At 48.8% G+C, this 14256-nt stretch overlaps 1 protein-coding gene across 1 annotated transcript in view; it reads right to left on the minus strand.

Moving 5' to 3' along the window:
* Positions 1-7021: 7021 nt before the first annotated feature.
* Positions 7022-14256, minus strand: part of PSMB6 (proteasome subunit beta 6) — a 57093-nt gene continuing 49858 nt past the window's right edge. Inside the window, 1 exon segment of the mRNA XM_029580102.1 lies at positions 7022-7247. Coding sequence (XP_029435962.1) covers positions 7120-7247 — 128 coding nt within the window. The 3' untranslated portion in view covers positions 7022-7119.

Raw genomic sequence — 14256 nt, forward strand, 5'->3', positions numbered from 1 at the left:
TAGGGAGACGAGGAGGGTTTCTGTACTGGATGATTTACGGAAGCCGTACTGGGAAGGGTATAGGATTTTGTGTTCCTCCAGGTAGTCTGAGAGCTGTGTGTTCACCACTTTTCTCAGTGAGTTTTGCTAGAAAAGGGAGATTGGATATAGGTCGGAAATTGGAGATTTCTTGTGTGTCCAGGTTGGGTTTCTTCAAGAGGGGTTTGAGGGACACCCTTTTTAGCTCATCCAGGTAGATTCCTTGGGCTAGGGAGCAGTTTATGATGTTAGCCAGTGATCTGGAGATAGTGCCCGGGATGAGGAGCAGAAGTTTATTTGGGATGTGGTCCAACGGATGGCTGGATGGTTTCAACATCTTGAGGGTGGATTCAATCTCCAGAGGGGTAGTGGGCTCGAAGGAGTCGAGGGTGGCTCCAGGATAAGATGTGGTGTTGGAGTTTAGGGTGGGGGGGATTGAGTTGGAGGGGAGAAGCACCAGTGTGTTTGCAATTTTATCCTGAAAGAAGAGTGCTAGCTCATTTGCTTTGGATTGAGCCTGGTTGTCTGGGATGGTGGGGGCAGAGGGTTTAGTGAGTTGGGATACATAGGAGAACAGGGCCCTGGCATCATATTGTATATCATGAATTCTGCTGGCATAAGTCTTTTTTTGTCTGTAAAAGAGAGATCTTGTAGAGATGGAGGGTATGTTTATAATCTGATAGTGTTGGGGGTCTTACGCCATGTGCCTTCCTTGTGTCTGAGGTCTTGCTTCATCCGTTTAAGTTCTGGTGAGAACCAGGGTTGTTTCCTTTTGTGTGTCCAATTGATAATTTTCATCGCTTTGGGGCAAAGTTTACTGGCTATTGACTCCGTGATATTGCGCCAGGATAGAAGGGCTGAGTTGGGGTTGGAGATATCCAGGTTAGGGAGTTCCTTGGATAGCTATTCACTGAGAATGTCGGAGGCACATCTATTTATTTATTTGTAGAGTTTTATATACAGTTATTCGGTAGAGCCATCATAACGGTTTACAAAATATGGAATTATTACACAAAAATTGCAATTATCATAGTAATTGGGAACAGTAAGACTTTGTGAACAATATACATTATTTTCTTAGTAGATGTAAAACAGTAGAGTGAGGAGAACATTTTTTATAAAATTTAACGTGTCAAGTAAGAGAGTAGGGAGGGGTAGAAAGGGGTGGTAGGGGGTACATAAGGAAAGCAGGAAGAAAGAGGATTAAGAATGCGAGTTCGGTTGAGAGCTGGGATGATCATGCGTCTGAGAGTTAGAATAGAATTTGCGGAATAAGAATGTTTTTAGGTCTTTTTAAAAATGTTTTCAGGTTGTACTGGGTTCTCAGGGTATTAGGTAGAGTGTTCCAAATTTTGGGGGAAGCGATGGAAAATGCTCTCTTTCTCGTGTAGTTGAAAGATGTGCGTCTCTGATGGAGGGGATGTTTAAGTATCCTACGTTGTTAGAGCGTAGGTTTCTTTGTGGATTTTGGGGGGTTATGTTTAATCCTTTTAGTCCAGGATGATCATCGTTTAGGATTTTGTGAACGATGGTCATTGATTTGTAGGTAATACACGCAGAAATAGGTAGCCAGTGAAGAGAGGTCAAAGTGGGTGTTATGTGCTCATTTCTTTTTTTTCCTGTAAGGATTCTGGCAGCTGAGTTCTGCAGTATTTGGTGTGGTTTGAGGGAAGATGAAGGTATTCCAATCAGTAATGAGTTGCAGTAGTCAAAGGTGGAGAAAATAAGAAGTTGCAGGACGGTTCTGAAGTCATAAGGGTTGAGAAATGGCTTTATATGTCTTAGGGTTAGTAGCTTGTGGTATCCTTCTTTCGTTTTATTTGCTATGTGGGTCTTGAAAGAGAGATCAGCATCGATGGTAACTCCAAGGTTCCTGGTATGGGTGGTAGGGATTATAGATATCATTTGCTTATCATGGTTTCCTGAAGTGGATGGTAGAATGAGGTTGAGGCTGAATAGGGTTTCCTTGAGTTGTGAGGGTAGTCGATAATAGGGAATGGTCAGACTAGGGGACAGGGGTGCAGTCTGGAATGTTATTGTATGATAGGTTTGAGTTTATGAAGATGAGGTCGAGCGTGTGTCCTGCTTTATGGGTGGGTTTATTGATAAATTTGTTCAAAGCCCATAGCCCGGAGTGTGGTGAGGAAGGTTTCACAATTGGGAGAGAGCGGTGAGGAGTCAACATGCAGATTGAAGTCCCCCAGTATCATAGCTGGTGAATATGTTGATGTATTTGGCAATGGTTTCTATGAGGGGGGAGGCATCAATGTCCAGTAATCCTGGCGGAGCGTATACTAGAAGAATTTGAATATGTTTTGACTTGAACAGCCCTAGTTCCAGTTTTTTGGAGGAGGTCTTGACTGGTTGCTGGCTGAGATTGAGTTCTTTTTTGGTGGCTAGGAGCAGACTGCCTCCTCTTTTTTTGTGTCTTGGGATTGAGAAAAAGTCATAGAGGTGTATCGGTAATTGGTTTATCAGGGGAGTGTCGGAACTTTTTAACCAGGTTTCCGTGATAGCACAGACGTCTGGTTTGGAGTCCAGCAGATAATCGTTAAGGATGTGGGTTTTCTTTGTAAGGGACTGAGCGTTGAAGAGGGTTAGAGAATATCGTGAGTCCTAATAGCTGGGTGAGGGGTGAAATCATGATTGGGATGAGTGATCTCGTAGTATGGCTCGGGGTTCGTTGTGAAAGCTTCGAGTGGTGGGTGTGGTGATGATAAATGATAGGGATGGGGTAGGTTTGCATAGTGCCTTCTCGGATGGTGTAGAAAAGGAGGGTTGTTGTGTGTATGAGCTGTAGACAGTGGTCTTTGAGTCTCCTGTCTGAGTCGGTCTTAGAGATTACTGCTGGTGATTGGATGAGAGAGTTGGGAATTGCTTGTGTGTAGGGAGTTGTCAGAGAGTTGAATGTTTTTTTGTCTGTTGTGGTTGTCTGGAGTCTGAGCGGTAAGGTGCTTGTGCTGGAACACTAGGAGCGGGTTGGGTATTGGGAGCATGACTTTATGATGAAGCGTAGGTTGAGCATGCTGATGGTTGCTTGAAAGAGTTGAGTATATGTCGGTCTGGCAAATGAGATGCTGATAGATGCTGGCAAAGGCTGGATGAATGCTGGATGAGTGCTGGGTGAGGCTAGTGGATGCGGCGAAGACTGCTGACGAATGCTGAATGAGTGTTGGGTGAGGCTGGCCGAGCTGGATGATGGTACATGCTGGTGAATGCTGGCAGAAGGTGGCCGAGCTGGATGAGTGCGGCTAGGACTGGAAGACTGCTGGATGAATGCTGGCCAAGGCTGGATAAAAAGATGGAAGCTGGAGAATGTTGGGTGAAGGCTTGGATGAAGTAGTGAAAGGGAGTGGTGGCAGGCGAGGGGGCCTCTGTCCTGGGGGCTCACAAAGGGGCGCACTAAGGGGCAGGCCCCTTAGGACACGCTCCTTCGGGCGTGCGACGCCGCCGGAGTTGCTGCAGATTTTAAAGGGTCCTCAGTCGGCTCCTGATAGGACGGCTGAGGTAGCTGAGACTGCAGGCTCCAATGAAACAGCAGGGAGCGCTGAAGTGGACATATATGAGCTCTCACCTACAGCACTACTTCCAGAGTTGCCATCAACCTGAGTACTTATAGATAGGACCACTGTTGGGCATAGAGAGCTCACCAAGAGAAGCACCTGAGACACAAATTTTTGAATATGAGCTTCTGGCAGAAAACCTTTGCCCTGCATCATGTCGAATCTCATACCCAGATACTCTGAGCTGGCTGAAGATTGCTCTTGGCTAGGTTCACCACCCAACCAAGCTCCTGAAACAGGGAGATCACCATATGGCTCTCTTCCAGACTTGGCCCAAATCAACTAATCGTATAAATAGGGGTGCTACCACCACCATAATCTTGGAAAAAGTTCTGGGAGTGGTGGCTTGACCAAAAGGCAGTGCCCGAAACAGATAATGGAACCATAACACCGCAAAACACAGAAACTCTGGTGCTCCACTCGGATAGGAACATGGAGGTAAACTTTGGATAGATCCAAGGAAGTCAGGACACTGCATGGCCATTATCATTGAGCGCAATGTTTCCATGTGAAAATGAGTCACCTGCAAATGACCGCTGACCCCTTTGAGATCCAGGATGGGATGAAAGGAGCCCTCCTTCTTGGCCACAACAAAATAAAAGGAATATATTCTTGAGATGTGGGTACTGGATCCAGAGCCCTCAGACTGAGGAGCCTTGACAGTGTACACTTCACTGTCTGCCTCTTCTGCGGGGAGTGACAGGGAGTAACCATGAACACATCCCGAGGAACACTTCAAAATTCTAGCGCATATCCTCATACTTCCAGAACCCACTAATCCAATGTGTTCTCGTCCCACCTCTGATAAGAGAGCAATGTCCCCCCCCATCTCCTGTTCCCGGGGGTGGGTCAGCAAACTTTCATTGGGAGAGTTGGGAGGTCGCACTACCCGAGCCCCTGCCCCACCTGGGCTGTCTGGTACAACAGGACAGACCTGCCCAAAGGCAGTCCCTCTGTAGGAATGAAAACTGAGATGACCCCTCATACCAAAGGGGTGGTATAACTGTTTCTTATCCTCCGGCAACCGAGAAAACAGAGATCCGCCCCACTTACTGGATAGCTTTTCCAGCTCACTGCCAAACAAGAGCGAGTCTTTAAAAGGCAAATTTGTAAGATTAGCTTTAGAGGTCGCATCGGCTGACCAAGTCTGGCTGCTATTACTGAAGCCACTCCTCTGGCCGAGATGCAAATCAAATCGCAGCCTACATCTGCTAAAAAAGGCAGCAGTGGGTTCCATAACTGCACTTGAAGACACTCCAGAGTCAACCTCCTAAGAGAGAATCAAACAAGAGCAACCCACCAGGGAACAACAGGAAGCTATTTGCAGTCATTGCCAATATTTCAAATGCTAGCTTAAGGATGGCCTCAGTTCTCCTATCATGCACATCCTTCAAGGCTTCTCCTCCCTCCACAAGGATAGTTGTCTATTTAGAGATGGCACAGACACGCATCCACTTTTGGAAAATGCTGACAGTCTCTCGCCACTGGATCCAGGGGGGGTATAGGCCTTTCCAAGGTCCAAACCCCTTTATAAAATTTGCCTCTAAAACATCCCATTCAAGATCAATCAATTCTTGAATGGCTTCCATAACCAGGAAAAAACAAGAGGCTTTACGCAGAGACACCAAAATGGGATTTTTCTTTGGTTCAAGCATGGAATCTGCTCTAGGAACTCCCAGCATTTTCAATGTCTGGGAAATCAGGGCTGGCAATTCATCTCTAAGAAAGCACTGCAGCACAGTCCTATATGATTCTAATCCCGGAGGAATTTCCCCCCCCCCCCCCCCCCCAGGGAGTCAGGATCTGCCTCATTATCAGTACTCTGCAGATTCCTGTCAGGGACATCTGCAGCTCGAGGTGTACTTCGGCGCTTAAACATAGTACCAGAAGAGGGAAAGGCCACCACCTGAGGGACTGACCTGACAGGATTGGACGGGGCAGAGGACTGCATCTGAAGAAAAGATTGCAATCCCTGAAAAAAATTTTTACCCAGGAAAAGGCAGAAGGATCCATGTCAAAACCAGGGTGCAACCTGTAATGTGCCCACTGAGCTGCCGTCCCCTGCTGAGGAAAGGGTCAAGGGAGTTCCAATATCAGGCGTTTCTCCTGACCCATCTTTACCCATAACCTCATCAGGCTGGGAAGAACCAGGCTTAGTAAAGTCAGAGGAAGATTAGTTCTCCCTGAGCCTCTAAAACAGCACTGGCACAAAGTCAGAAGCCACACCAGGCTGAGACACCCGAATATGACAGGCAGCGCATAAGGCAAGGCGCTTAGGTTTCTTAGCTATAGGTGCCATCATATATACATACATATACATATGTGTCCAAGAACTAGGCATCTCAACTTAAGCGCACACAAACGTATGCCCAATTTGTGCGCATCCAAGCAGGACACCACTTAACCTGGATGCCCAAGCTGACACTCAACAAAGTGTCCAAAACTTGGATGCACGAGAAGCACCATTGAACAGATGTCCTACAGAGGACAGCCAAACACGCAGGAAAAGTGCATGAAAACAGTCACGGCCTACCAAGCAGTGCACAGTGGAAAAGCCTCAGAGTGAGGCCTAGCCAAAAGAGGCTGCTCAACCTGCCCCATCCCTGAACCTACCTCGGGGTGGGACGAATGTCGGAAAAGCATGCCAAGCTTGGAGACCAGGAAAGGGGAGTCCCTAAAACAACCTTCCTTCACTGTCTCTGTAATGTATCTAATGTATTTTTTTTTTTTTAAATCTTACCTGAGCCTAGCCCTTCCCAACTGAGTACAGAGACGGTCTCCGGCTACGGAGGGAAAAGGCATCTGCCATCACCGCCACGCTTGGCTTCCTGCACCCGCTGCCTTCAAGCTATACAATCAGCTAAGTCCACGCCGGCCAAAAAAATAAAAACACAGGACCAAGAAATCACCTCAGGAATTCTCAACTGGGTGAGGGACCATTTGATATCACCACAGGAAAGAGGGCCTTTTTCTTTTTCAAATTCTCCTTCTAAAATCTGAAGCAATCCCCAGTAGGCAGATGCACATCCACTATCTGCTGCAGACTGAGATTACTGGCAGGCTGTCGTCACTGCAGGACTATAGATACCGTGATGTCAGTTTGCTCCATCTGCTGGTAGAGGTGCATAACCCACTGGTCCTGAATCCATTTATCCACGTGCTAGGAAAGCATGATTTTTAGTACTGGAATAGTAGAAAGTGCTGCAGGGCAGGTATGAAGTGTATTGGCAGAGTTGTACAAATGTGCGAGTGGGGTCTCAGTACTGGCATTGCAGGGCAGGACTGAGCTGCACTGGAAGAACTGGCTGTGAGGTTACTGGTGGCTATCCTTTTCTTTCTATGGCTTGCCATTTAGCAATTGCATTCTGTGGAACTTGGGCTATAACTCCCTGTAGTACAGTTGGGCTGCTTCTTGCTCTTAGTAAAACATCACAGACTGGTGAGAATTTTGATAGTTTATTTGTTTATGCATTACAAAGTAACTCTCCCAAAATAACAAAAACTAAGAAAACAATCTAGGAGCACTGCTCTGATGGTATCATGCCACTGTGAAACCCGGTAACTCATTGCCCAGGATCACCTTGCGCTCCACGCCGCCTTCTGTGATAGCAGCTAGCCGGATCACACCGCCGCTAGAGCCATCCCGCTCCATAGCCAGTGCCAGGGCTGCAGAAAAACAAGAGATGTTAAAGATGCAGGACTAGTACCCAGATACCGAGGAAATGAAAGGAAGGCTAAGGCAGATGGCACATCTCAGGTCTGATGGACTATACTGGGAAGGAGTGGTGTCCTCATAATCCAGAAGCAAACTGGCTAAATGCAGCGATAAGGAGGGCGTGGGGGGCCAATACAAACATCATCTCAGAATTGACTGAACTAGGGTGGGAATGCAGATATATGCTAGGTCAGGGATTCCCAACCTTTCAGCCAATGTGACCCCATTTTAGCACTTGAAAATTCACAAGAGCCCACATGATGGACAAAACAAGTTAGCAGGGTACCAGTCTCCCTCCATCAATCATGCCACTCACTCTCCCTGTAACCCAACTAATACCCTCTCCAGTCAATCCTCTCAACCTCCATCCCCCTCCAGCAGACTCCTTTATTAACCTCCACACCTCAAGTTGATTCCCTAGCTCCTGTCAACATCCCAGCCTATCCCATCTTTCTCACCCCCCCCCTTCCAGCCATTTTGCATCTCCTCAGCTAACCTATTCTCACCCAAGCCTTCCTTATAACCCCAAATTATCCTGTCATTCCCCTCTCATCCAAATTTCCTCCTCACTCTTATCTCAAAAATCCTAGGCTCACCTTCTCACTTCTATCCCTTTTCTTGCAACCCCGCCGAAAATATGTCATTCCCTCTCTCCTACCCTTCACAAGCTATCCCCACCCCTGCAACCAAACCCTCTCCAAGTGATTCATCTTCAAACCTCCCCCTTCACCTGAATCCCCTTCTGAAACCCACTGGCAATTGATCCAACCCTCAAATCCCTCTGGGCAGGATCAGCGACATTTTCCTTTGGGCCTTGGGCCAATAGTGAATGACAACTGGTGGGAAGAGAAGGCAGACTGATGACTGGGGCAACATTTTTCTCTTAGGTAGGATCAGTGGTGGGAGGAGGAGAAAAGAACCATGGTAATCTCCACTGGCCAGTGCACATGCAGCCCTCCCTCATGGCTGGTTCCAAGCCAGATGGTGATCTGCATGTAGCAGCAGTGTTCATAATGCAGGACTTGAGAGTCACAGACACTCATGCAAGGGCAGGGCTACTGCAGGCTCTGCAAGTGCATCCTGGCGCACGGGTCCCATGCTAATTTCCACTACTAATGTTTCTGCTGCTGCTATCTAAAATGTACTTCTACTTGAAGCACATGTGATCCCCAGTTTGGGAAACCTTGATGAAGATTTTATCAGACCATTTTCAGATGAGATGGCTCTCAAGGCCCAATCTGGGGTTGGAATCAGTGCAGTCAACCTGAAACCAGTTTCTTTATCAAATTCTTGTAATATGACTAGGATAGGCTACTGAAAAGCTAGGCATCACGCTGTAAAAACAGAACCCACAGAATCAGATACAAACATTTGGAAACATGGTCAGCTGATGTATGGCTATAAATGAGCTACTTGCCTGTGATGCTATAAGATGACAACTCATGAATACACATTTACTTCTGCTGTTAATTTCTGGGGTGTTCTTTCAGGTTGTGGGTGCGTGGAACAATTTCTTCAGCAGAGTCCACTGAGGCAAAACACTCGTGGATGAGATAGAAAAGTGGATTTGGTGGGGAGGGATAGCCTCTAACCTTATTTCTCACTTAGCTGTGGAGGGAGGTGAGGAGAGGAGATTTCCTAACACACAAGTCAATACAATAAGAGTGCGGGAAAAAGGAAAATTAGTTTCTTACCTGATAATTTTCGTTCCTGTAGTACCAAGGATCAGTCCAGGACACCTGGGTTGTGACTCCGCACCAGTAGATGGAGACAGAGCAAAACTTGTCGGAGTGAGTCATATATGACCCTGTGCCAGTCACAGCCCCCTCAGTCTTACGTAATGTCAAAGTAGAAACTCAACCAGGAAACCAAAACTAGCTAGAAAAATTCACTTCCTAAACAGAACATATCACCAAAACTCCTACTTGAACCGGACTCCCCAACCGGGAGAGCTAAACAAGCGATCAGATTAGCTAATAAAAACGATGAGCGGACTCTCCGTTACTTCAGCGCAGCCCTGTGGGCGGGATCCTGGATTGATCCTTGGTACTACAGGAACGAAAATTATCAGGTAAGAAACTAAATTTTCCTTTCCCTGTACGTACCAGGATCAGTCCAGGACACCTGGGATGTACCAGAGCCAACTTACCGAGGGTGGGAAGTAGAGAGTCCTGCTCGGAGTACCCTCTCTCCAAATCCCCTGGTATCTGTAGCCCGGACATCCAACCGGTAATGCCTGATAAAGGTATGCAACGACTTCCAGGTAGCCGCCCTGCAAATCTCTTGAGGCGACACCTGAGAGGCTTCCGCCCAAGACGCAGCCTGAGAACGAGTTGAGTGAGCCCGAAGACCCACGGGAAGTGGTTTTCCCCGCACCAAGTACACCGAACCAATGGCCTCCTTGAGCCAACGGGCGATCATCGTGCAGGACGCTGCGGCTCCTTTCTTTGGACCAGAGAACAAAACAAACAGATGGTCAGTTACCCGGAACGGATTAGTAACCTCCAGGTAGCGAAGGAGGTATCTCCGCACATCAAGCTTCCTCAGGTCCCTCGATTTTGGATCAGAGGACTCCCCGACCGCAAACTCGGGCAACTCAACTGACTGATTTAAGTGAAAAGACGACCCACTTTAGGCAGAAAGGAAGGGACCGTCCGCAAGGAAACTCCTGAATCGGAAATACGCAAGAACGGTTCCCTACAGGACAAGGCCTGCAATTCCGAAGCGCGCCGTGCCGAGGCAATCGCCACAAGGAATACAGTCTTCAACGTGAGGTCCTTAGTAGTTGCACGCTTCAAGGGCTCAAACGGAGCCGAGCCTAAGGTGGAGAGAACCCAGTTAAGGTTCCAAGACGGACAGGGGGGACGCAATGGAGGATGGAGATGTTTAGCCCCTGAAGAAAACGGGAGATATCCGGGTGAAGAGCCAGGGAGGTTCCCCGGACCTTACCCCGCAAACAACCAAGCGCCGCCACCTGGACCCGTAGAGAACTGCATGCCAAGCCTTTGGCCAGACCGGCCTGGAGAAACGTCAGAATATCGGATACCGAAGCGAAAGTGGGATCCACCCCCCGCTTCAAGTACCATTCCTCAAAGACCACCCAGACACGGACATAAGCCAAGGACGTAGACTGCTTCCTGGACCTCAGCAGCGTGGCTATCACCGCATCTGAGTAACCTTTTCTCTTCAGCCGATTCCTCTCAAAAGCCATGCCGCGAGACAGAAGTGATCCGCATCCTCCAAACAGACGGGGCCCTGATGGAGGAGCCCCGCGAACCCCTGGAGACGAAGGGGAGCCGCCACGACAACTGGATGAGGTCTGCGAACCACGGACGACGCGGCCACTCCGGTGCCACCATGATCACGTTGGACGGGTGCAATTCTATGCGCCGCAGAATCTTGCCGATCGGCCACGGGGGAAACACGTACACAGCAGCACATCCGTCGGCCAAGGAAGCACCAACGCGTCGACGCCTTCTGCTCCCCTTTCTCGACGCCGACTAAAATCGCGGAACCTTCGCGTTGTGCCACATGGCCATCAGATCCATGTGGGACACTCCCCACTTCTTGCAGATGAGGAGAAACGCTTCGTCCGCCAGCTCCCACTCCCCGGGATCCAGGCGATGACGGCTGAGAAAATCCGCCTGGACGTTGTCGACCCCGGCAATGTGAGACGCTGCGATGTTGCTGAGATTTTGTTCCAACCAGGCCATCAAGAGCTGCGCCTCCTCTGCCACCAGTGGACTTCTCGTCCCACCTTGACGATTGATGTAGGCCACGGTGGTTGCGTTGTCCGATAATACTCAGACCGCCTTTCCCCGCACCAACGGTAGGAAGGCTTGAAGAGCCAGACGGACCGCTCTGGTCTCTAGTCGGTTGATAGACCACTGGGCTTGAGACGCTGACCATAGCCCCTGGACCGACTTTCCTAGGTAAACTGCTCCCCAGCTGGAGAGACTGGCATCCGTGATCACCACCGTCCAATTGGGTACTAGAAGGGACACTCCACAGGTCAGATGCTTGGAATCGAGCCACCAGTACAGGCTGGATCTCGCCTGGCCCCCGAGTGGAAGTGGTAGGTGAAACTCCTCCGAAACCGGCTTCCATCGGGATAGTAAGGACGACTGCAATGGCCGCAGATGAGCGAACGCCCAGGGAACCAGTGCGAGTGTTGAAGCCATAGAACCCAGGACCGTCAGATAATCGCAGACCCGAGGACTGCGGAGAGACAATAACCACCTCACCTGAGACTGTAGTTTGCACGTGCGTTCCTGGGATAGAAACACCTTGCCCTGTTTCGTGTCGAACACTGCTCAGAGGTATTCCAAGGTCTGGGTCGGTACCAGCTGACTCTTGTTGAAGTTGACTACCCAGCCTAGAGACTGTAAGATCTGCAGGACCCTGGCTACCGCCAGCCGACACTGATCCTCGGACTTTGCGCGAATCAACCAATCGTCCAGGTAAGGATGAACCAGAAACCCTTCCCGGCGTAACTGTGCCGCCACCACCACCATCACTTTCGTGAATGTACGGGGAGCTGTCACGAGACCAAACGGAAGCGCCCGGAATTGGTAATGCCGCCCCAGGATGCAGAACTGCAGGAATTGCTGGAACGAAGGCCGAATGCCCACGTGAAGGTACGCTTCCGTGAGATCTAGGGAGGCCAGGAATTCGCCTGGACGCACCGATGCAATCACCGAACGAATCGTCTCCATCTTGAAGTGAGGAACGCGAAGGCATCTGTTCACGCCTTTGAGATCCAGGATTGGTCTTGACGTGCCATCTTTCTTTGGAAAGACGAAGTAAATGGAGTAACGGCCTTTGCCGTGCTGATTGATCGGGATGGGGACAATAGCTCCTAAGCTTTCCAAGCGCCGGATGGTGCCTAGCACTGCCGCCTTCTTCCCGGGGGCTTTGCAGGGAGAGACTAGGAACTTGTCTGCTGGGATTCGAGCAAAATCTAACGCGGAGCCGTGTCTTATCACATTGAGGACCCACTGGTCCGACGTCACGCTGGCCCATTCCTCGAAAAATAACGTTAACCGCGCCCCGACATTTGGGACTACGTGCTGAGGCTGCGGCGAGGAATGGGCCGACCGCATTTCATTGCGAAGCCTTGGAGCCCGCGCCCGCCGGGGCTCCTCCTTGTCTACCGAACCTTTTCCCCCGAAAGGACTGCTGCCACTGAGGGGTTCGGGAGGAAGAAGACCTATACGAGGGACCCGTAGAACGTTGAGGACGCGACTTCCTGGAACCGCGAAAATGGGACCTGGCGGTAAACGAGGACCGCGCCCTGGACCTGTCCTCGGGTAGTTTAAAAGCCCTGTTCTCCCCCAGAGAAATCCCCATCAATGATTCACTCGCTAATGCCCTGAAAACTTGGGATTCTGCCATTGCTGAAATAAAAATTCTTCTCACTGAAAACTTTCTTGCAATAAACACTAACAAGACAGAACTCCTCATCATCACGCCACACAAGAACACCACCGCTAACACCACACCTATCTCAACATCAGACCATCCCCACTTGCAGCAAGTCCGCAGCCTTGGCGTCATGATTGACAATCACTTTTCCTTAAAGAATTTCATCTCGGCCACAATCAAAAATGGTTTCTTTAAGCTACATACGCTAAAAAGAATTAAACCTCTCTTACATGCTCAGGACTTCTGGACAGTGTTACAAGCCACAATACTGCCGAAACTAGACTACTGTAACGCATTACTTCTAGGTCTCCCGAAAAACACAATTCAACCATTACAGATGCTGCAAAACGCTGCTGCTTGCTTACTTACCAATACTCGCCGACACGAACACATCACCCCAGCTCTCATGTTCCTACATTGGCTTCCCGTAGCTTACAGGATTACTTTTAAAGTACTCTCACTCATCCATAAATCAATACACAACCAAGAGATGCAATGGTTTTCTGATCAGTTTATATTCCGCACATCTAATAGACCAATTAGAAATATCCACCAAGCTAAACTAGCCTCTCATCCACTCAAACATGTGTCCATAAGAGGCTGTTCTTTCTCCATAGCTGGTATCAACATCTGGAACAATATGCCCTTGGACTTGCGTCTCGAATCCTGCCATAAAAAACTTTCAAACAAAACCTCAAAACCTGGTTGTTTGAACAAGCTTTCACTCAATGATCATTGACTAATCTGAAATGCAGTTTTCCTGTTTAATTTTTCACCAGCTCCATGTTCATCTTCTCTCCCCATGTTTGTTACAATCTGCTAATTTCTCTGTTCTCCATTTACTCCTTCTCTCCCTATGTGCAATATCTGTGACTTGACATTAACTTGACATTGGATTAGGCCTTTAACAAGTTAATGGCATATTTTCTCTCCTGCTTCGTTGTTGAAATAGAATATGCATTGGTTATTATAGTTAAAGGAGTTATAGTATGTACTCCTGAAACCCGTTATTTGTAAAGCCTGTGGCTGTTTACTTACTGTATAACTTGTATGTAAAGCCTGTTGCTAATTTGTTTACTGTAAACCGAGGTGATGTATAACTATACGTACCGCGGTATATAAGAATCTCTAAATAAATAAAATTAAATCATCCAACTCCTTGCCAAACAACAATTTCCCTTTGAACGGCAGCGCCCCGAGGTGAGCCTTGGACGAACCATCCGCCGCCCAGTTTCGCAGCCACAGAAGATGACGCGCCGAAACAGCCGCCACCATGGATCTAGCTGATGTCCGCAACAGATCATGGAAAGCATCCGCCCCATATGCTATCGCCGCCTCTAACCTATCAGCCTGAGATGCCTCTTCCGCTGACAGACCCGCATTCGCCTGAAGGACCTGGGCCCAGCGCAGGCTAGCCCGCATCGCAAAGTTAGTGCAGATGGCGGCCCGCACCTCCAGGGTGGCCACCTCAAAAATCTTCTTAAGTTGCACTTCCAGCTTCCTGTCCTGTATGTCCCTGAGAGCCGTCGCTCCCGT

This window comes from Rhinatrema bivittatum, chromosome 16 (genome assembly GCF_901001135.1).
Source record: "Rhinatrema bivittatum chromosome 16, aRhiBiv1.1, whole genome shotgun sequence".
Lineage (NCBI taxonomy): Eukaryota > Metazoa > Chordata > Amphibia > Gymnophiona > Rhinatrematidae > Rhinatrema > Rhinatrema bivittatum.